The 20767-nt window shown below is 40.9% G+C and overlaps 2 protein-coding genes across 4 annotated transcripts; both read left to right on the top strand.

The window, feature by feature from the left end:
* On the top strand, window positions 1385–7233 carry LOC8074482 (zinc finger CCCH domain-containing protein 6). 3 transcript variants are annotated; one of them, XM_021457051.1, is made up of 9 exons: window positions 1385–1729; window positions 1869–2065; window positions 2977–3045; window positions 3291–3407; window positions 3470–3742; window positions 4066–4386; window positions 5801–5869; window positions 6228–6639; window positions 6725–7233. In XM_021457051.1, exons 1-8 carry the CDS (start codon window positions 1615–1617, stop codon window positions 6579–6581), a joined length of 1515 nt encoding a protein of 504 aa, XP_021312726.1. In that variant the 5' UTR covers window positions 1385–1614; the 3' UTR covers window positions 6582–6639; window positions 6725–7233. The 3 variants fall into 3 exon arrangements, with proteins under 3 accessions (XP_021312726.1, XP_021312727.1, XP_002457593.1); XM_021457052.1 differs by lacking the exon at window positions 5801–5869 and having other exon boundaries at window positions 4066–4404; XM_002457548.2 differs by lacking the exon at window positions 5801–5869 and having other exon boundaries at window positions 1389–1729.
* Window positions 12652–18137, top strand: LOC8074481 (zinc finger CCCH domain-containing protein 5). The gene is made up of 7 exons (XM_002457547.2): window positions 12652–12991; window positions 13149–13309; window positions 14120–14188; window positions 14301–14414; window positions 14500–14778; window positions 15375–15695; window positions 17231–18137. Exons 1-7 carry the CDS (start codon window positions 12934–12936, stop codon window positions 17576–17578), a joined length of 1350 nt encoding a protein of 449 aa, XP_002457592.1. The 5' UTR covers window positions 12652–12933; the 3' UTR covers window positions 17579–18137.

The following is a 20767-nucleotide window of genomic DNA, read 5'->3' as shown; positions in this document are numbered from 1 at the left end:
CCAAAACCAAACAGTTCCTCTATTCACTCAGCCGCTGGTCATCAATTGGGGCTTGGCTCCCCTCCATAGCTGCTTCCACGCTTATGTATGCGATCCTTGGTGTGGTTTGTTCCTTTTTTATCTAGAATATTGTTGTTGACCTCACCATACACACTAATCTTCTCTATCTAAAAAAAATATCAAGTGCATGTGCTTTAATTCATGTTTAATTTAATATACCCTAATATTCTCTAACTGGTAATTTATAGTGAGGCTAATATAGTGAAAAATAATACGCGTCACTTACGTTTTATGAAAAAGAAAGTGTCTTGCCTTATCTTATGGACAAAATCATTTTTATAAGGCATGCGAGAGATGACACATGCCCTTTAGGATTACCAAACTATACATCATCTGCTTGTGTCGATTTTTGATAAGAGAGAAAAGCATGCCAGGTTAGACTCTTTGCTCTCGTAGTATGACAAAAAGAAAAGTTTGATGAAGCAAAGTTTAGACCACATAGAACTTTATTTTAGGATCTGAAACATGACAAGCCATATAACTAGCGTGATCGTTTGAGTTTATCTGTCGAATCTGCCAGCCATTCAGCAGTATTTTTTATAATAAATTAACGGATATTACTTTTAATCGTAACTTTTCTGCTAAATAAATAGGCTCAACATAAAAAAATAGATATTTTATAGCATAAACTTCTCAGACTCATAGACAATGAGACACTTGTGATGATATGCTCGAATAGCAAAATATATGTGCAAGCATTCATAAAAGGAGTGCCTATGTTTGGTTCCTCACCAACACTTGTCACATCATCGTTTAGATTGCACGTAAGCGGACACAGTTATAGAGCCTTTTCAATTTATTTATGTGCCAATTTTTGTCATAGTTGTGACGGCCACTTTCATCATCATAATTTTAGCGATGGCGCCCCACCTCACATAGCGTGCAGTGGCTGTGCACCAAATATACTCTAAGTTTATCTATATATGCTCTTATGTAAAAGGAAAAAAATGTACTAAAGCATTTTCATGCGGCGAGAAAGAGATGACACATACATTATCACTTACCTAGGCTAAAAGGAAACCAATTACGTATAAAAGTCAAATTCTCATGTTCCATGGGACATGACGACTCAACGAGCAGCGTAACTTGAACCTCAAGTGCCATAACAGCACTCTTAACTCCAACCGTTATCTCACCAACATTTATGCAACCAAAACCACCATAAATCCGCCCCCTAGATAGCTAAGCTACCTTAAGCGTGGTCCAACAGCAAAGGCACACCCAACCAAAAAAAACTTTCGTCACCAAAATTAATAAAAGGAAAAAGTGAAACGAACACGAACACCTACCCCGTGTAAATTCCGGACAGGTGCACACACACGGCGAGACATTGGCAGCGGAAAAATAGAGAAACCGAGAGAAAAACCAGACAAGGGAAGGGGAGGGAGGAGCAGTGACCTGCCACACCACAGTGGTGGGAAGGAAAGGAAACCAACGAGAGGGAGAGAAAGAAAAAAAAAAACAGGCCCCCCGATCTCCTCCTCCCACTCCGATCGCCCTACCGATCGCCGCCTCGTGAAGCTTCCCTGTACCCTCCCCGCCGCCCGCGACGCCATGGAGCCGCCGCACGCCGCCGAGGAGGCCGCTGCCGCTGCCGCTGCAGCAGGAGCAGGAGGAGGAGGAGGAGAGGGCGGCGGCGGCGGCGCAAGCCCAGGCACCGGCCTCGAAGGTACGGTACTTCCTGCCTGCCCTAACGGTTCTCTCGGTGCCGTTCAGATCTCCGGCCGGGCGTACGGCCGCGCGGATCTCTGGTGGGGGTGGGTTCCCCGGGTGTATGTAACCGTGTGGTGCGTGGCTGTTTGTTGCAGGGCCGATGCTGAGGCTGGGGCTGGATGGCGGTGGGGAGGAGGGGGAGGATGGGGAGCTGGGGGCGGGGGAGGAGGCGGACGCGCGCCTGCCGGAGCGTCCTGGCGAGGCGGACTGCGGATACTACCTCCGCACGGGCGCCTGCGGCTTCGGGGAGCGCTGCCGCTACAACCACCCCCGCGATCGCGGCGGCACTGAGGTGAGCGCGGCCGGACGGCAGCCTCTGTGTTCCCGTGTTGCTCTCTCGCTCTCTCACTCTTTCCCGATCTGATCCGTGTCCGCGTCCGAGGGGGGTGCTGCTGCGGGCGAATTATTCCGTTTCAGGTAGATTCGCTGTGTGATTGAGGTAGTTACGGTCTGATCGGACCGGAGAAACTAGTGGTTTGGGTAATGTGGTTCGTTCAGAGCGGGTTATGCACGCTGCCCTCGTGGAATTATCCGTGGTGTCTTGTTGTTATTAGATATTGGATGGCAGCGCTCAAAGTTTTGAGCTGCCTCGCTTGGAGCTGCACCTTTTGAGTTTCCTTCCTTTCACGGTTGAGACAGAATGGTTCCTCTTTCTTGTTTGCTTCAAATTTACTAGTCCTGGGTTTGTCTTTATTGGCTTCCAGATAAATGCATGTATAGAAAGCCAATTGCTCAGCGGCTGTTTTTCCATTTTAGATGTTGTCATGGTGATTTTGAGTTCCTGACAAGTGACCACTCAACATAAAAACTTACCTTTTCTTCTCCCAATTTGTAGTTTTTTGTTCCTATATGTTAATTAAATGTGAAAACTAGCGGTAGCCATCTTTGTATTCAAGATTTATATTAACAAAATGCTGCTATACTTGGTAGTTTTTCCGGATTAGATGCTTTATGACCTGCTATACTTGACTTTGAGTGCTGCTATTGCTCAATATTTACAGTTACCACCTGTAAGTCTGCTTCTAATCCCATTTTGCTCATCCCAAAGGATTTAGGATATCTGAGGCCTGCTGCAACTAAATCTCTAGTTGCCAATTGCTAATGTTTTCTGATAGAATCCTAGCGAATGACTTTACAAAATTCTCCTGAAACGTCAAGCTGATAAATAGTTTCTTTTTAAAACTTATATTTCAAAATTTTTAGTTTGGTGGAGGTGCCAAGAATGGAGCAGCACAAGACTTTCCAGAACGACAGGGTCAACCTGTATGCGAGGTACATTAACACCTTCACACTTGAGTTTCACTATCTTTCATAGAAATCTGGGCATCAATCAGACATTCAAGCTCCCAGTGTACCTGGCAACTCCGGCACACTATTTGCATGCTCCCAGTGTAGCATGTACTGCTGCTTGTCTATGGGTATGCAGGGTGTACAATACAAAAGAACATAAAGATTCATGCCTGACTTCTTGTTAAGTGTTGGTGCTTTACCACCTGTTCTTTTGTTCTTTTCTACAGTATTATTTGAAGACTGGGACTTGTAAATTTGGTTCCAATTGCAAATATCACCATCCTAAGCAAGATGGATCTGTGCAGTCTGTTATATTAAACAACAATGGATTCCCTCTACGCCCGGTATGAAAATTCTCCTATGACTGTGCTTCTTGGAAAAAATAATTGACATTAATGAAATGCAGGGTGAGAAAGAATGCTCCTACTATATGAAGACTGGGCAATGCAAGTTTGGTTCTACATGTAAATTTCATCATCCAGAATTTGGTGGTATTCCGGTGACCCCTGGAATATATCCACCATTACAATCAGCGTCTGTGCCTTCCCCCCATACATATGCTCCAAATTGGCAAATGGGAAGATCACCTGCAGTTCCTGGATCATATATACCAGGCTCATACACTCCAATGATGCTCTCATCTGGAATGGTTCCATTGCAAGGATGGAGCCCTTATCCGGTAAATAATTTGGACAAAATGCTTTAATTTTGACACAAGGAAAGGTTCCTAGCAACAAGCTTCTACCAAGATATAAAGCAAATGAGCAAACCCTTTTATGAGCTAGTCTAAGATTCTCATTTGATCATTGTAGGCAACATCTGAAAGATATTCAAGTATGTCTTACCTGGAATTTCTTGACATTGTCAAGAAAATAAATAATGTAGGGCAATAAAGTTGGCTTGTTTGATAAATAATAGAGAGCAAACTAGGGAAAATATCTTGTTACCTAAAAGAGCAAGGGACTATTCTCCCCCAACTTTGAACTCTTTTCTTTGATGCAGGCATCGGTAACTCCTGTAGCATCAGGTGGAGCACAGCAAACTGTTCAAGCTGGACCGTTATATGGTATAGGGCACCATGGATCTTCCACCGCAATTGCTTATGGCGGTACATACTTGCCATATTCTTCCTCAACTGGACAATCGAGCAATAATCATCAAGAGCATGGATTTCCTGAGCGGCCAGGGCAGCCCGAGTGTCAATATTTTATGAGGACTGGAGATTGCAAATTTGGAAATACGTGTAAATATAACCATCCGCGAGATTGGAGCGCTCCTAAGTCCAATTACATGTTCAGTCATCTCTGCCTTCCACTTCGTCCGGTGAGCATCCAGAGCTTGGTAATTGTTCTTGTAAAGTCACTATATCTCCAGTAATGGGTCAATTCATAGTTCTAACAAATCTGGACAAATCAAGCCTATCAATCCACTCCTAACCACTATAGGAACTAAACGCATACACTATTCATAAAAAAATCTTGAAGATAATCTGTCCAATAGTCTACAGGAACCATTGTATCCATGATATTCTATCCAAACGGGTGACTATCGAGTTTAGTATCTTTACTTAGTTCTTTTTTTGTCAGCAATCTCTGCATGTTAAGGGGTTGCAAACGGTAGGTCTCTATCAGACTATGTTAGAAAATACACTTCATAGCAGATGAAAATGAGACATGATTTTACATGAAAAAATCTTACTGAAAAATTGTGCACGATAATGAGAGAAATTAGAAGCAGCACTGTTACAATGTGGTTTCTGTCATGCTATTTGGCCATATAAAAAAGGAGTGGAATTTAAATGGCAGAGTAGGATCCCTCTAGAGTAGATACAATTCCATGTCAACTAATATTGGAACTGTGCTATAACAGCCTGGGTAGTGACAAATGTGATGACCTTGTGAACTTGCAAAACTTTACCTATTCAAGCTGATGAGGTAGAATGAAAACCATTTGTAGCTTATGCAAGGAACTTACAGATGTATTTAGAAGCTGACTTTCTGAATGATCGTGTTCTTAAACTCTGGTATTTATAAGATTTATACCATTCGCACAACAGTGTTAATGTGTAATCATGCAACTTATCAGGATTCACTGTGACATTCTGGCAAAATTATTTGCTTGATTAAGGTACAAATTGGCTTTTGTTTGTCTCTTAAAAATTCCCTTTTTGTGAGCCATATAGAGCAAATGGAAGCTACAATTCTACTGTTTCCACTGATGATTAGTTCTAGTGAGCCAGATATTGTTTTTTTAGCTAATAGAGATGATAGTTAATGTAATTTTTGGTCCTCTGTTATACAATGACTTACTGTGGCAGGTAGTCATAAACTATGTTAGGTGTAAATTTAACGGCGTTCGATCAGAACAATAATTAACCAATTTCTACTTTGTCAGTTGCTTAGAATCATGATACTTCTTGTTATGGAGAACAAATAAATAAAGATATAAATTTTGATACAAATTAGGAGTACTTGTTTGGCCACCAAGTGTATCCGTGTTGCATTAACTATGGCTGACCTTATTGTACCTGCCAAATGTCCCATATATAGTGAAAATGTCTATCTGTCACAATTAAATTTGTTTCCTTTAGTTTGTTCTTGCATGCTCTTGATGTTTAGTTGCATACTGCAATTCCTTATTGACTGATTATTGGGATGGAATCCTGTATAATTTTGTAATGACCTAGAGATTTGTACTTACAAACATCTTTTCCCCCCTGCACGATTGCCTACTGCAGCTGGAAGGTACAGTTGAATACAAGCATGTAGGACGTTATGTTTCTTTTTTACTCCCTCCATCCCAAATTGTAAGTCATTCCAATAATCTTGGAGAATCAAAGCATTTTCATGTTTGACCAAACTTATAGAGAAAAATACTAAGATTTGTAACGTAAAGTGAGTACATTATGAAAATATAATTAAAGAAGAATCTAATGATACTTAGTTGGTATCATAATAATAATTATTTTATCATATAAATTTAGTCAAACTTAGAAAAGTTTGACTTTCCAAGATTCTTGGAATGACTTACAATTTGGGATGGAGGGAGTACATGTGAAGGAAAATTGTGCTAAACTAATCATGCAGATTTTATCATATTCATTTTTTTAAAAAATAACCTTGCAGTTTCTTACCCAATCTTACTATGTTATCTAAAATGTACAGGGTGCTCAGCCTTGTGCGTACTATGCCCAAAATGGATATTGCAGATATGGAGTTGCATGCAAATATGATCACCCAATGGGTACACTAGGCTACAGTTCATCTGCTTTACCCCTATCTGACATGTCAATTGCTCCCTACCCTATCGGCTTCTCTGTTGCCACGTTGGCTCCATCTTCATCTTCCCCAGAATATATTTCAACCAAAGATCCATCTATCAATCAAGTAGCATCACCAGTGGCAGCACCCGAACCTGTTGGAGCAATCTTGCCAAAAGGGGTATTCCCTCCGGATACCATTATGCGAACTCAGACTTCTACAAGTGTTGGCAGTTCAAGCCCTGGTGGTGGTCGCTGATTTTTCTGAGCTGGTGGGAGTGATCCTCTCAGCACAATTTTTCTATCACTTGACACAGGTACTTCAGCCTTCGATTGTATTTCATCATCGCATAAAACATACTGCTTCTGACAATGATTATTATCTTGCTCTATTGATATCAGTTCTGATAGGCCTCTCCAATGTGAATAAGAAGCTGTGGCCTCTGTAGAGAAGCCGCGGTGAGGGTGGTTTTCTCTACCATCAGAATAAGAGAGCATTGATAGGTTACAAGCAAGCTCGATTCACTTGCAATTTTTGCGTTCTTCTGTTCATGTCCAAAACGGGAAAAGGAAGGTTTTTGAAGGTCAGGTTCCATAGCATATTGGGCGCGGTGGTGAGGCTCAGGTCCGTTCCCTCGGTAAATAATTCTCGGGCAAGAAAATTTTCGTTGTTATCAAGAAAATTTTCACATGCAGAGTTACTGAGTTCCTCCACCTTTCAAATTTCTTTTTTCTTTTTGTTTTCTGTATATTGTCACATATATATTACATATATATCATGAACAGACTTGAGACATTTAACTACGTATATATAAATGTTCATACTGGGAGCAAGACGCATTGTAATCGCCAAAAAAAAAAGCTTAATTGAAGAGATCTTGCTGTCAGTACTGAAATGATTGTATTGGTGAGGTCAACTTAACACTTTAGGGTTCCTCTTTTATACTACATTCGTTTCGTAAAGAGTGACGTTTTGGTTTTGTCCTAAGCTAAATTATCTTTTTTGATCAAATTTATAGAGAAGATTATTAAATTTTATGACACTAAGTAGGTTTAGTGTGAAAATATATTTCATGTTAAATCTAATGATATTTATTTTGTATCATAAATATTTTTATTTTCTACAAACTTAGTTAAATATAAAATTATATGACTTATGACAAAACCAGAATTATACTCTTTGTGGGATGAAGGTAGTATATTAGACATTAGTGTCGAGATGTACAGAAAAAAAAAACATATATGTTTCTTTGGATTTTGTGGAGTTCTCCAAAAAGTTATGAATATGTGATTTAAAAATTCTAAAATACCATATCGTTTTACATGTTAGAATATGTGAACATGCAAATAATCATGAAAAGTAAAATGGTTATCGTTCAGGAAAAGAAAAGAGAAGTTTGTACACGTGACTTTCTGCTATATTATGATTATGTTTCCCCAGAGCGCATGAAATTTCATATCTGCACAAATGAGCTCCAAGCCTCCAACATGGATAGGCGTTTACGATATAGGAACTTAAAAACCAATTATTCGCTAAGGCTTTGTTTGGGTGTTGTTGGATTTACCTCAATCCATATATATTAAGGTGGTTTAGGGTAAAATTTAGTTTAAATTTTACTCCAATCTACCCTAGACACGTGGATTGATATGAATATTATTATATCCAAACTAGGCCTAAAAGCTATTACTTCATGAAAACAATAGGTCACTTTATCATTTTGTCAAGTCAAAATTTCTTTTTAACTTCACTGAGTTTATCAAAAAAATGAACTTAGATTTTCTAAGTCAAATTAGTTTCATAAATCTATTATGGAGATACTATAATAAAAATTCTCAACAAAGTTTGGGACGGAAGGCTTCCTAAAAGTATCTCCAAATGTACTCTCTAAATCATTATTTGGAGTGCTTCCGAGTAAAAGTCGTTTTCTATGTCTTTGTACTCTCTAAATGCTTTTCTATATTTTTCTGCACTTGAAAGAGCTACCCTGCTCTCTATTTTTGGCTAGCTAAGAAATCTAGAATAGGTAACGTCTATATTTGGAGACCCATTTAAAGGGATCGTTGAAGATTATTTTTCACAAAAATCTATAAATCTATAAATTAGAAAGGGTATAAAAGAGTCTCTTAGAGTCGCTCTAACATCTAGTACTCTTAGGCAGGTTCTCTTCTTTTTTTGATGAAAGTGTTCTAGTTAAATTTCCACAAGAGCAATTTAGTCTAGTTGTTGATATTCCATAATCAATATCAATATATTCCTCGACTGACTCGATACTAATGTTATTTATACATCTCATTAAATGGAAAAAAAGGTACTGATACTCTCTCCGTATCTAGATTAGATGACGTTCTAGGCTCCCTCCGTGCTTTCGTAAATAATGACGTCGTAACCTCCGAAACCAGTAGAGCAGAGAACATTTCATGTCTAGAATACACCCACGCTGCTATTTAATAAGGATAAAATCGGAAGATTAGTCCCTAATTAATGACTCTTTAATAAGCACAATTATTATGTCCTAAACGTCATGTATTTAGTATGGAGAGAGTACATAGATTTAGTACTCGCCCATTTTAAACTATAAGAGCATCTCCAACCATTATGTATTTGAAGTTATGCATTTTAGGCAAATTGTAAACCCCCAAATGAAAATGGCAAGGCTAAAATCGGGTGATCTCCAACCGTTATGCAAAATGCCAAGTTCATCATCTTTTTTTTCCGGAAATTTTGTTTCGCGGCACTCCTTCCCGCGCGGACAATCGATCCCGCGCCAAACAGCCCGCCGTCGTCTCCCGTTCACCAATTCCAGCGCCAAACAGCCGCGCAGTACCGATCGTGAGCTGCGCAGTTTGTCGTTCCCGTTCGCAGTACCGAACGCAGTACCGACCTCCCGTTCCGTTAGTTCCCGTTCACCGTACCAGTTCGTCGTCTGTTGGCCATCAGTTCGTCGTCGTACAGGTTCGCCCTTTGGCTCCAGTACCGATCTTCATCAGGTCCTGTTCTCCATCAGTTTCCGGTCGTCGCCATCAGTCAAGCCGTTGCAGCTCGCGAGCAGTAGAATTTCGTGAAGCCAACATGGGATCGAGGGTACCGGAGAATGGATCTAGCCGTATTGCACAGCGCATCGCCAAGGTTTGAACTTCGTAGCCGAATATCTTGATCCAATTCATGTGGTCTTTGTTCGATGTACTGAGCTGCGCAGTTGTTATCAGTTGCGGGCTTCAAGGTTTGATGAAGAAGGCGTACCTGGCCGGCGTTGATGAGCAAGGCGTCGTAGATTCGTCCTATCGCGCGCTGCGTCGTCCTATTGTGCGCTGCTTCGTCCAAACGCGCGCGCGAAGCTGGCGAAGGAGGACGCGCGATGCTTCTCCTATCGCGCGAAGTGGTGGCGACGCGAAGGGAAACCGCGCGAAGGGAAGAAAAAAGTCCGCGAGGTGAAACCGAGAATCCCTTGATCTCTATTTGCATAGCTGGACTCCTTTAGCATATATGCCAAGTTTCCCCCTCCAAATACATAGCTATGTAAAATGCAAAGTCCAAATGCATAACGATTGGAGAGGTTTTTTTTGGAGTTTTATGCATTTTGGTAAATGCCAAGTCCATTTGCATAATGGTTGGAGTTGCTCTAAGTAGTCCTGACCTTTTCTTTAGATATATGGTTTTTCTAGACATAATAGACATCTAGGTGCCTAAAAATAACTTAGAGTAAAATCCATCACTGGTCCCTAAAGTAAAACCCATCACTAGTCCCTAAATTTATACTCTCATGTCATATCAGTCCGTAAACTCGTAAATTGACCGTTTATGTTTTCGAATTTGTTCGCCTATGTCATCTCGGTCTCTAAAATTGTTCAGCTATGTTATTTCGGTCTCTAAACTTGTTCAGCTATGTCATCTCGGTCCTTAAACATAAAAATCACCCGTTTATGTCTTTAAATTTGTTCAGTTGTGTCATTCGTTAAACTTGGTTTTGAGTCTCATCTGGATCAAAACAAAGTAATCTAAAAATTCCGAATCAAAAAATAATTTATAATTTTTCATATGAATTTGAATGAAGATAAATTTTATATCAAAGTTGTAACCCTTAACACGATCTACAACTTTATAGTTGAAATATTTTTTATTTCAAGTCGTTTAGTGTCATGAAATTTAATTTAAATTTTAAATTTCAAAATCTATAAACTTACAAAAAATATTTTAGGACCCTAAATTATTTTAATTTAAAAAAATTTCAACTATAAAGTTATAGATCACGCTGCTGGCTACAATTTTGATATAAAGTTTATCTTCATTTGAGTTTATATGAAAAAATTATGAGTTATTTTTTAATATAAAGTTTTTAGATTCATTCTGCTTTGATCCAAACGAGACTTTAAAACAAATTTAGGGACCGGGATGACATAACTGAACAAGTTTGAGGACCTATATGCGAGATTTTTCAAGTTTAGAGACTAGGATGACACAACCGAATAAGGGCCTGTTTGGTTCACCCCAACTAAAGTTTAGTAACTTTTAGTCACTAAAATAGCAAACACTCCCTCTAAAAGGGTCACTAAAGTTTAGTGGCTTTAGTAGATAAGAGGCTGCTAAAAGTGACTAAAGTGCAAAGATTACAGGGGATACCCCTTATTAATTCCGCCTCACTAGCATTAATTAAGGGTAATATGGTCTTTGTTTAGTGTTTTAGTGGTCTTTAATGAACAGAACCAAACAGGGTGCTACTAAACTTGAGTGGGGTCACTAAACTTTAGTAGGATCACTAAAGGAACCAAATAAGCTCTAAGTTTAGGTATCTAAACAGACGTTTTGCGAGTTTAGGGACCGTGATGATACACATGAACAAGTTTAGGGACCGATGATGGACTTTACTCAATAACTTTAAATTTAGAACATTGAGAGTACTAAGTATTTGGGACACTGCTACACATGATTTTTGTGGTTTATGGAGTAATAGTGCACTGCCATGTAATATTTTTGGAACCTCATGTTATAAAATAAATCGGGACAAAAGTATTTTGATAAGCTCGTAGATCACATTTGATGATGTATTCACAGGAACCAATGATGTATTATATTACAATCTTTGCTTGGTTTAGTCAGCCACTCTTTCCCAACACGCGAGCGTTAGTAACAATATCAACACTCATTTTCATCCTCTGCTCACTCACATCTAATCTTCTACCTCCTCTTCGTCTCCAACCTCTATCCTCTTGTCCTACAGCCACCCGCCTCGCCCACCACCACGACCATATCATGTCACTCATTGTCATTGTACCTCCCGCCGACCACCCTCTCTCCTCCTCGCCGTCATACCCTGAGTCGGAGCCGATGAAGAGACACACTCGTTTGGTTTGAATAAGAGCAAAATGATAAGTGACTTAATATTTACCCTTTAATGTTTAGGAGAAAGAGACAAAAAAATGGTTAGAAAATAAAATGATTCAATCATTTTTGTGTTCTAATAAATATCTTTTTAGCAATGACTAATGGCTACAAACCTAAATGAAATATATATATTCAAAACATATTTCATGGAGAATCTAATAAATTAAGATTGGACTACAAGAAAACCAAAAATTACTTATTAATTCGTTGCTAGATAGAGTCAAACTAAAGCAATGTTCGGTTTTCCTTGTTAAATTTTAGTTAGCTAAAATTATTTTAGCTATTTTTGAGTTACTAATAGAATTAAACTATTTTAATTTTTTATAGTCGTTTATAAAAATTTAGAATTTAAAGTGATTAAAATTTAGCAAAACCTCCACCAGAAATCGGCACCGGCCGGGGGAAATCTAGCGGTGAGTCGGGGACAGAGATGCTCCTAGAGTCCTTCCTAGGATGCGACTCTGGTAGCGGCACGTGACCTTGCGGTGTAATAGCAGTAGCAGGCCAGGCCACGGTCAGGCCTCGGAGGAAAGCAACGAACCACCGTCGTCCCGCAGCGGGACCCACCACGTCGACCGCGCATTTATTGCGACACGCGGCTGCCCCTGCCCCCTTTCCCTTTCCGTTCCCCAATCCCCATTGCCCATTGGCGCCGCGCCTCTGCCCCTCTGCTCCGGCTGCAGCCCCACGCCCACCCACAGCAGGACAGGAGCTCTACACGCGCCGCTGCGCCACGCCGTACTCGCCCGTCCCCCGTAACAGCGCCCGCGTAACAGCGCCGCGCGGTTGCGGTTGCGGTTGCGGTTGCCCGAGCGAATCCCACACGCGTCCCGCGTCCGCCCGTTTCGCTCGCTGTCCCCCCCGGGCGCACGGGGCAGCGCCGCGCCGAACGGGAAAACCCCACCACCACCACCACAGCACAGCACAGCACTGGCCACTCCCGATCCCATCCCTCTCCCCGCAAAAGGCCACCGCGACGCGACCGCGTACGGAGGGCGAGCCGCGAGTGCAGGCACGCAGAGAGAAGAGAGGGAGGAGTCGCCAGGAAGGAACCGGAGCGCGAGGGAGGAGCGGAGCAGCGAGCGAGCAGCACTGCAGCAGCAGCAGCAGCGCAGGCTCGGCTCCGTGAGGGTCGCTCGCCTGCAGTAGCTTCGATCGAGCGTCCCGGTCGGCGAGGCAGGCGCCCGATCGCCCGCGCTCCGGGAGCTTCCGCCGGGGCCCGTGCCGTCGGATGGAGCCGTACGCGGCGGCGAAGGGCGGTGGGGCCGACGCCGGCACCGGCCTGGAAGGTACGGGCCCGACCAATTGGGGCTTGGGGGTTCCGCTGCGTCCGTGAGGGGGTTTCGCCGCCTTTGCTTTTTTGCCCACCCACTCGCTAGGGTTTTGGATCTCCGATGCGACTGCTTTGGACCCGCCGCGTGGTGTTGACGTGGGTGGTTTTCGCAGAGTCGATGCGGAGGCTGGGGCTCGGCGACGACGGGGAACCGGGGGAGGAGAAGCTTCCGGAGCGGCCGGGCGAGGCGGACTGCGCCTACTACCTCCGCACGGGCGCCTGCGGCTACGGGGAGCGCTGCCGCTACAACCACCCCCGCGATCGGCCGCCTCCGGTGAGGGCACGCCGCTCCCTCCTACCCCCTGCTCTGCTCTGTTTTGTTCTGTTCTTTTTTTCCCCCTCCTCCTTTAGCTCGATGGTTACCGGTGAGCTAGCGCTTCTGCTATCCTGAGTTCCTGACAATGACCGACACCGCGTGATGATGGTTGGTGGGTGACGAGTTTGTTGCTTAAAGTTGAAGGTTTTCGGCGAATTGATGATTATATAACGGCATGGAAGTGTGGAAGTTATGAAAAATTGGTGTCTTGTGGTTGATGAGGGGGGGAATTCAGACTTCCCATCTTTGCTCTGAATAGTGAATACTGCCATACTGCTTAGGCCGTTAACTAGCTTGCATTGTAGGCTGCTTTCGCTCTGCAGTTCTACTCCTAGTATTGCCTATTTGCATGTCCTTTTCTTATGTCTTGCGTCTTTAGTACTACCTCCACTCCAAATTATAAGACTTTTAGGTTTGTTAGATTCATAGACTTTGCTATCCACTTGGATATACACTATGTCTAGATTCATAGTAAAATTGATGTATCTAAAAAAGCCGAAACATCTTATAATTTGGACCGGAGGGAGCAGATAATAACCAGTTTTTTTTCTACAATGAGTGAGAGATTGGAGTCTCTGGTAGGAGGCTAGGAGCTAGAACCAATAAACATGTACTAGTACCGAATAGGAGCTGAAACCTTCATATGTCGCACCAGAATGAATGGGTGATGATTGGAGTCGAATGTACAGACTTGTAGGATATTCTGAAAATATTTTTGTGTGCTTTTGATTTAAGCATGTAGCTATGAAATTCTGCCGTGCTTTTCAGGTTAATGGAGTTGGAAAGACCGCAGGTATGGTGGAGTACCCAGAGCGTCCTGGACAGCCACTCTGTGAGGTAATTAAACCAATTCTAAAGCTATTTCTGATTGATATTTTAGGTCAAAATATATTATTTTTTATTGTCATGTTGTGGAAGCTCTGGTTACAAATGTTCTTGTTATTTTCAGTACTATGCAAAGAATGGCACCTGTAAATTTGGTTCCAATTGCAAGTTTGATCATCCCAGGGAAGGTGGTTTTGTACCTGTCACATTAAACAGCAGTGGATTCCCTCTACGTCTGGTGGGTGCTTTCATTTCAATCCACGTTTCTGTTCAATCTAGGATCTCGTTTGTTTATTTTATGAAAATTTCCATGGTTAATGCAGGGTGAAAAGGAATGTTCCTATTACATGAAAACTGGACATTGCAAGTTTGGATCTACATGTAAATTCCATCACCCAGAAGTTGGTTTTCTTTCGGAGACACCTGGCATGTACCCACCAGTTCAACCATCACCTATTTCCTCCTCACATCCATATCCGCATCTTGCCAATTGGCAAATGGGGAGGCCTCCTGTTGTGCCAGGGTCATTTTTACCAGGCTCGTATCCACCAATGATGCTTCCACCTACAGTTATGCCAATGCAGGGATGGAACCCTTATGTTGTAAGTTTCTATTACTTGTCATTTTGTACTTTATTACTTTAAAGAAGGCACTCCATGATATAAATTACTCCATCCCAAATTATAAGACATTCCAAGAATCTTGAAGAGCCAAAGAATCTCAAGTTTGACCAAAATTATAAAGAAAATTATGAAGATTTATGACATCAAATAAGTATACTATGAAAATATAATTAATGAGGAATCTAATGATACTTAGTTGATATCATAAATGTTATTATTTTATCATATAAATTTGGTCAAACTTGAGATGCTTTGACTCCAAGATTCTTTGAGTGACTTATAATTTGGGATGGAGGGAGTAGGAAGATATCTTTGTTCCAAATTGGCTTGACCAATATTGAGTTAAATAATGAAAATCCAGAGATAAGTTCATGATGTCCTTTATGTAACATTTTTGTCTATCTCGAGTTCATGACAAAATAGAGGCGCAGTGGCCTAAAATGGAGATTTTATAAGACTGCAAATAATTGGATGCGAGTTAGTAATTCCTTCATGTCTTGAAAATGCAATGGTAGTCATGATTATAAGACCGCTGATTGCCTAATGATTTTTTTTTTACTCTATTTGGTTCTCAGTCACCTATGAACCAAGTTACACCAGCTGGGGGACAGCAAGCTGTTCCAGCAGGGGCATCTTATGGTTTGTCACACCAGGGCCCTACCTCTGCCATGACTTATGGCAGTCATTATGCACAATTGTATTCTTCATCTGGGACTTCAAGCAGCAACATACAAGAATATGCCTTTCCAGAGCGGCCTGGGCAGCCTGAATGTGAACATTACATGAAGACCGGAACCTGTAAATATGGAGCAGTTTGCAAATATCATCATCCTCAATACTTCAGTGGACCAAAGTCTAACTACATGCTGAGCCCTCTGGGTCTTCCCCTGCGTCCTGTGAGTAGATCTCATGCATGTTTTCATTCAGGAAACTTCTATGCTGTCTACATGAAATATAATCCATATTGGTTTTCATCCTTCGATTACCAGTGTGCATTTTATTGCCTGATACAATTTAATTGATAATTTACATTTAATTTGCGTGCAAGGTGATCTTTTTTTTTGACCAATTTCACATGCATTTTGTTTGCCCTAATTGCACTATTATTGAGGCCTTTTGATCACTCGAACACATTCATCTTTTAGAATGTTTAGATTATCCAGAATTCATGCCAAAATAAAACTTCAGATGGTGGCATTTAGGTAAGTTGCTGATGGAAACGAGCTGCATTTTAAATTCTCCCTCCAGGTTGGTAAAAAAAGTTGTTTTGGACAAGGTTTGGGTCAAAAATTGGGAATATAAATCATGAATAACTTTTAAGTTGTTGAGTTTGGAATTGTGAAAACCATATGAGTAGCTTTGTCTTGAAAAACACTTTCATAAAAATATTACATATATCAATTTTCAATAAATATTTTTATAAAAATAAGAGGTCAAGTTATGCCTTAGAGACCGTGTCATTGTCCAAAATGACTTCTTTTACCAACCTGGAGGGAGTATGTCAATTTTGGACAAAAGTCCAAAACAGTTGAACTACTGCAGCTTCAAGAGTTGTCCACTCAAACACCTTAGTTTTATGACCTAAGTTCGTCCATGTAATTTCTTCATTGTTCATTCGGAGCAGTGGCCCTAGTAGTCAACGAGGCTGTTTCATTTCCACGTCCATAAATCAATACTTGTTAGGAATGAGATTTTGGTTATGTCTAAACTGTATTTTCATTTCCAAGTCTACAGCTTTTTATACTTAAAAAGTGGTACCCCTGTATTTGGTCTCAAAGATTTTTATTGTTGAATGACCATTAAAGAGTTCAAAAACCCTTCAGCTTTGTACCATGATGTTGGAAAGCTAAGTAGTGCAAAGCAAACTGTAGAATTTAACTGGAGCAAATTTGGTCTACTATGCCTTTTTGTTGATATAAAATAGTTTTCTATCCATGTCTGAGGCAGCCATCCTTATGATAGAAGTTGGATATTCTTTTCCATTATGAAATCACAAAAGAGGCTGGGAGGGAGAAGCTTATTGAAGATCTGAGCAGTGACCAACTTCATTTGTCGTGACATGGATCTGTCTTGGATTCATTTTCTTTTATTTGTGAAGTTGAACCTTGCAATAGCTATGAATATAGTCATGCCCCCATCCTTGTTTTCTTGACAATTTTTTTTCTTCTGAATCTACCTTGACACAGACAGATTTTTAATGTTCCACTGCAACTGATATGAAGCATAGCAGTCTTTGCTGAAATGTTTTTTTATCTATCATAATTAAGCATGATAGCAGTTTTGTGAACATTAATGTAAACACACAAGGTTGAGATTGACATCATATGTTGCCTCTTTTCTTTTTGATTTCCTTTTTGCACTTCTTTAGTTCTTGTTTGTGCCTTTTCAGTTTTCAAGTACATCTTTGTCTGAAGCTTCTCTTGATGTGCAGGGTTCTCAGCCATGTGCTTACTATGCACACCATGGGTTTTGCAAGTTTGGGCCGACATGCAAGTTTGATCATCCGATGGGTACTCCAAACTATAGTATTTCAGCATCATCACTTGCCGATGTGCCAGTCGCTCCATATCCTCACAGTTTCCCTGTTACTCCTATGCCTCCATATCTGCCATCTTCTGATCTGCGTCCACAATACACTCTAGTCAAGGATTCCTCTGCTAATCCACCTCCAGCGCCTGGAACTACATATGGACCTGTTGGGTCTATGTCAAAGGTTTATGCTCCCCACACGCTTATCCGATCCCCAGCTTCTGCAGCTGCTGGCATGCAAGCGTCGTAATGAGACAGTTGAGAGCTTTAGTCCCCTTTCTGTCATGAAAGATAGATCTTGGGCAACCTTCTCAGGATTTTCTGCCATAGGTGGAATGAGGTCTCGGATTCTTTTTTGCTCCAGTTCGACTTCCCATCAATCAATTGTGAATAAAGGCTGCAGCTGACATAGAAAAGTCTGAATAAATGCAAAGATAGGAATTGGCAAGCTCATTCACTTGCCATTTTTCTGTCCGTCTCTGAAATGAGAGGAGATATAATTCTGATTCTAGTAGGGTTCAGAGCTCCATTATTATCACGTCTAAGATGCAGAGGTGCAGGGGATTCGTATGGGAAAGCTGATGGGTTCGTAGCTCTAGCCCAAATCTTTTGTTTATCTCATCAATCATCTTATATATGTTATATATAATATGTATATCCCTTGGAACAGCAACTACGACCTCCGCAACATGTATGTATCTCTATATATATAAACTGGGAACACGGCACGTTGTAACGAGACGATTGGAACCCTTAACTGAATCAATCTGAAACCATTCCCTGGTCATCCCCTGATCTTTTGATACTTTATTCTGTTGTGCTGACTTTAAGATTATTGTTTGTACGAATTGGTTGGTTTTAATGTCTGGTTTCTAAACCGTGGGATCTATTGCCTGCCTGCTTTTACTTCGGAGGAACATCTCTGCTACGTGGGTTGATCTATCGGTAACATCAAACCCATGGAAATGTCTAGGGTAAGATGCTCATACCAAACCATGCATACCCAAGGGACGGGATCGCATCACGTCTGCACAGGAAACCTGAAGCATATGGAATGTTCTGTCGTCTCGATCGAAAAAAATGTTCACGCTTCGTTTGCACGAGTGTCTATAGTCTCTACAAGTATACATGCACGCCAAGTTCACAAGAAGCTTATTCCCTCCCGATAGAGCTCAAGATGTGGGTCAAGCACACGTGACAAAGAGATGCCTGTCAGTGTCTCGGATGTGTTCGACATGATCCCCATATATTCCACATATCGCAATTTCCACGAGCACGATCAATTGATTTCCCATCCTAGATTGAATACTGTTAGCACGAATCTGGTTCTTATTAGGATTAGCTATAGCCTATGTAGCCTTTAATGGTGAACCGAGGACGTACACTGCAGTGGTGCTCTACAGATAGATATTTTTATTTTTATTTTTAGCTTTTTTAATCAATATATTAAAAAACATCCTTCAAGTGTGCAAATTTTATCGTTTTGGTCGCGTCAAAGGCAGAGCACTGCCATTGGCATGGCAAAATAACGTGGCACGGTAGGGGTGGCAGCAGTGGCGAAGCTAGAGCATCAAGGACCCGAGTGCACACTTCATAAGGATAATGATAATATCTACTACACAGTGACCGTACATACACAGTATAATTAGAGAAATGCTTACCAAAATGATGGATTTGAGATATTAATAGTCAATTCAGATAAACACCCCAAATTTACATGGTCTGCATAAAATAATTGTGAAGCCAAAGTCCTCAATGAGTCAATTACCTATAACAGAAGTGCTAGTTAGATGACTAAATATGTCGAGAAAAGATGGATTCAGAACTAGAAAATGATAATAAAATATGAAAGTAATCATCACCTCCTAGTATTTGCGATTTTTCATTTTCTTGAAGCGATCCACTACATCAGCATTGGTAACTTTCAACATTTTCTCTTTCTCCACATAACAAATGAGACTGTTACTCATATACTGATCACCAATACTATTGCGCAAACATGTTTTCACTTTCTTCATGCCTGAAAAGACCCTCTCAACTGTAGCTGTGGCGACTGGCAATACAAGTACTAGCTTCAATAACCGATAAACCAAAGGATAGGTAAGATGTTTTCTTGTGTCCACCATTTTTTGGAAAGCTCAGCAATGGTTTGTATGTTAAGAAATCTGTCATCTTGTCGTACATCATCAATATAAAGGAAAAGTTGAGTATGCAGATCTCCCTGTTGCACGGAATCAAAGTCACTTGGGTATAGCTTAGCTAGGCTTATCAAACTATCCACATTGAAATCATGAAATGAATCTCTTGTATTGAATGCAGCTGAACATAATATTTGGATTTTACCCTGGTGCCTGTGCACTCGGGTGGCTCAACGTGGCTTCGCCACTAGGTGCCAGTGCCACTATGGCGCCCAACGTCGACCTACGCCAAGCTCAGCGTGGCAACATAGCTAGACCTATCTTGCCGGTCTACGGGTACTAGTAAGCATCCAAGCCCTCTTCACAATGTGAATAGAGTACTTCGTATCCATAAAGAAAATCATTTTAGATAAGGTTCGAGTTAAACATTGAAAATATAAATCATCATGAATAACTCTTAAGTTGTTGAGTCTAGAAATTGAAAATCTATATGAATATATTTGTCTTGAAAAATATTTTTATAAAAATATACATATACCACTTTATCTTAAATATTTTTTATAAAAATAAGAAGTCAAAGTAGGTTTTAGAAACCGTGTCTTTGTCCTAAACGATTTTTTTTACAGGTATAGAGTGAGGGTAACTTGTGGGTGTCATCAGATCCAAACAACAGTCTTATAGGGACGGACAACCGCCTCTACAAAGACTTCCTAGCCGCCTCTACATATGTTTATGTAGTAGTGACTCCCCTCGGAGACATAAATCTAATTAATATACCTTCTTCTGGCTCTGGCTAATTAACTTCGTGCTAATCCAAGCATCTATGTCTGGCCGATCTCTGGAAGCCAAGCAAACTGGCTGACACGATCGAATCATCATGATCGTCAAAACGCAGTGTGAAACATGGACAATTCCCGCTCGGTTTGAACAAAAAATTAGCATCTTGAGCTTGACCTGGGAGCAGTATATGCTGTAACTTGTGGAAACCATGCATCCTAGTCACCACCAGTCATCTAGTCGTCAGATCAGTCGCGTCTAATAAGAATACTACGACTGTTACGTAATAAAGCCATATTTGTCTAAACCTAGGCCTTGTTCAGTTTGTAAAAAATTTTGGAAAACGACACTGTAGCACTTTCGTTTTTATTTGACAAACATTGTCCAATTATAGAGTAACTAGGCTTAAAAGATTCATCTCGCGGTTTACAAATAAACTGTGCAATTAGTTTTTGTTTTTATGTATATTTAATGCATCATGCATGCGTCGCAAGATTCGATGTGACATAAAATCTTGAAAATTT

The sequence above is a fragment of the Sorghum bicolor genome, chromosome 3, assembly GCF_000003195.3.
Source record: "Sorghum bicolor cultivar BTx623 chromosome 3, Sorghum_bicolor_NCBIv3, whole genome shotgun sequence".
Classification (NCBI taxonomy): domain Eukaryota; kingdom Viridiplantae; phylum Streptophyta; class Magnoliopsida; order Poales; family Poaceae; genus Sorghum; species Sorghum bicolor.
Note: the sequence above shows the minus strand (reverse complement) of the source record. Positions and strands in the feature narration are given on the sequence as shown.

Bases quoted from the DNA above. Each gene is read 5' to 3' on its own strand.
- LOC8074482 (XM_021457051.1), top strand. From the start codon at position 1,615: ATGGAGCCGCCGCACGCCGCCGAGGAGGCCGCTGCCGCTGCCGCTGCA. The intron at 2,066-2,976 runs GTGAGCGCGGCC...CAAAATTTTTAG, and splicing joins GCGATCGCGGCGGCACTGAG to TTTGGTGGAGGTGCCAAGAA. The intron at 3,046-3,290 runs GTACATTAACAC...TCTTTTCTACAG, and splicing joins AGGGTCAACCTGTATGCGAG to TATTATTTGAAGACTGGGAC.
- LOC8074481 (XM_002457547.2), top strand. From the start codon at position 12,934: ATGGAGCCGTACGCGGCGGCGAAGGGCGGTGGGGCCGACGCCGGCACC. The intron at 12,992-13,148 runs GTACGGGCCCGA...TGGTTTTCGCAG, and splicing joins CGCCGGCACCGGCCTGGAAG to AGTCGATGCGGAGGCTGGGG. The intron at 13,310-14,119 runs GTGAGGGCACGC...CGTGCTTTTCAG, and splicing joins CCCGCGATCGGCCGCCTCCG to GTTAATGGAGTTGGAAAGAC.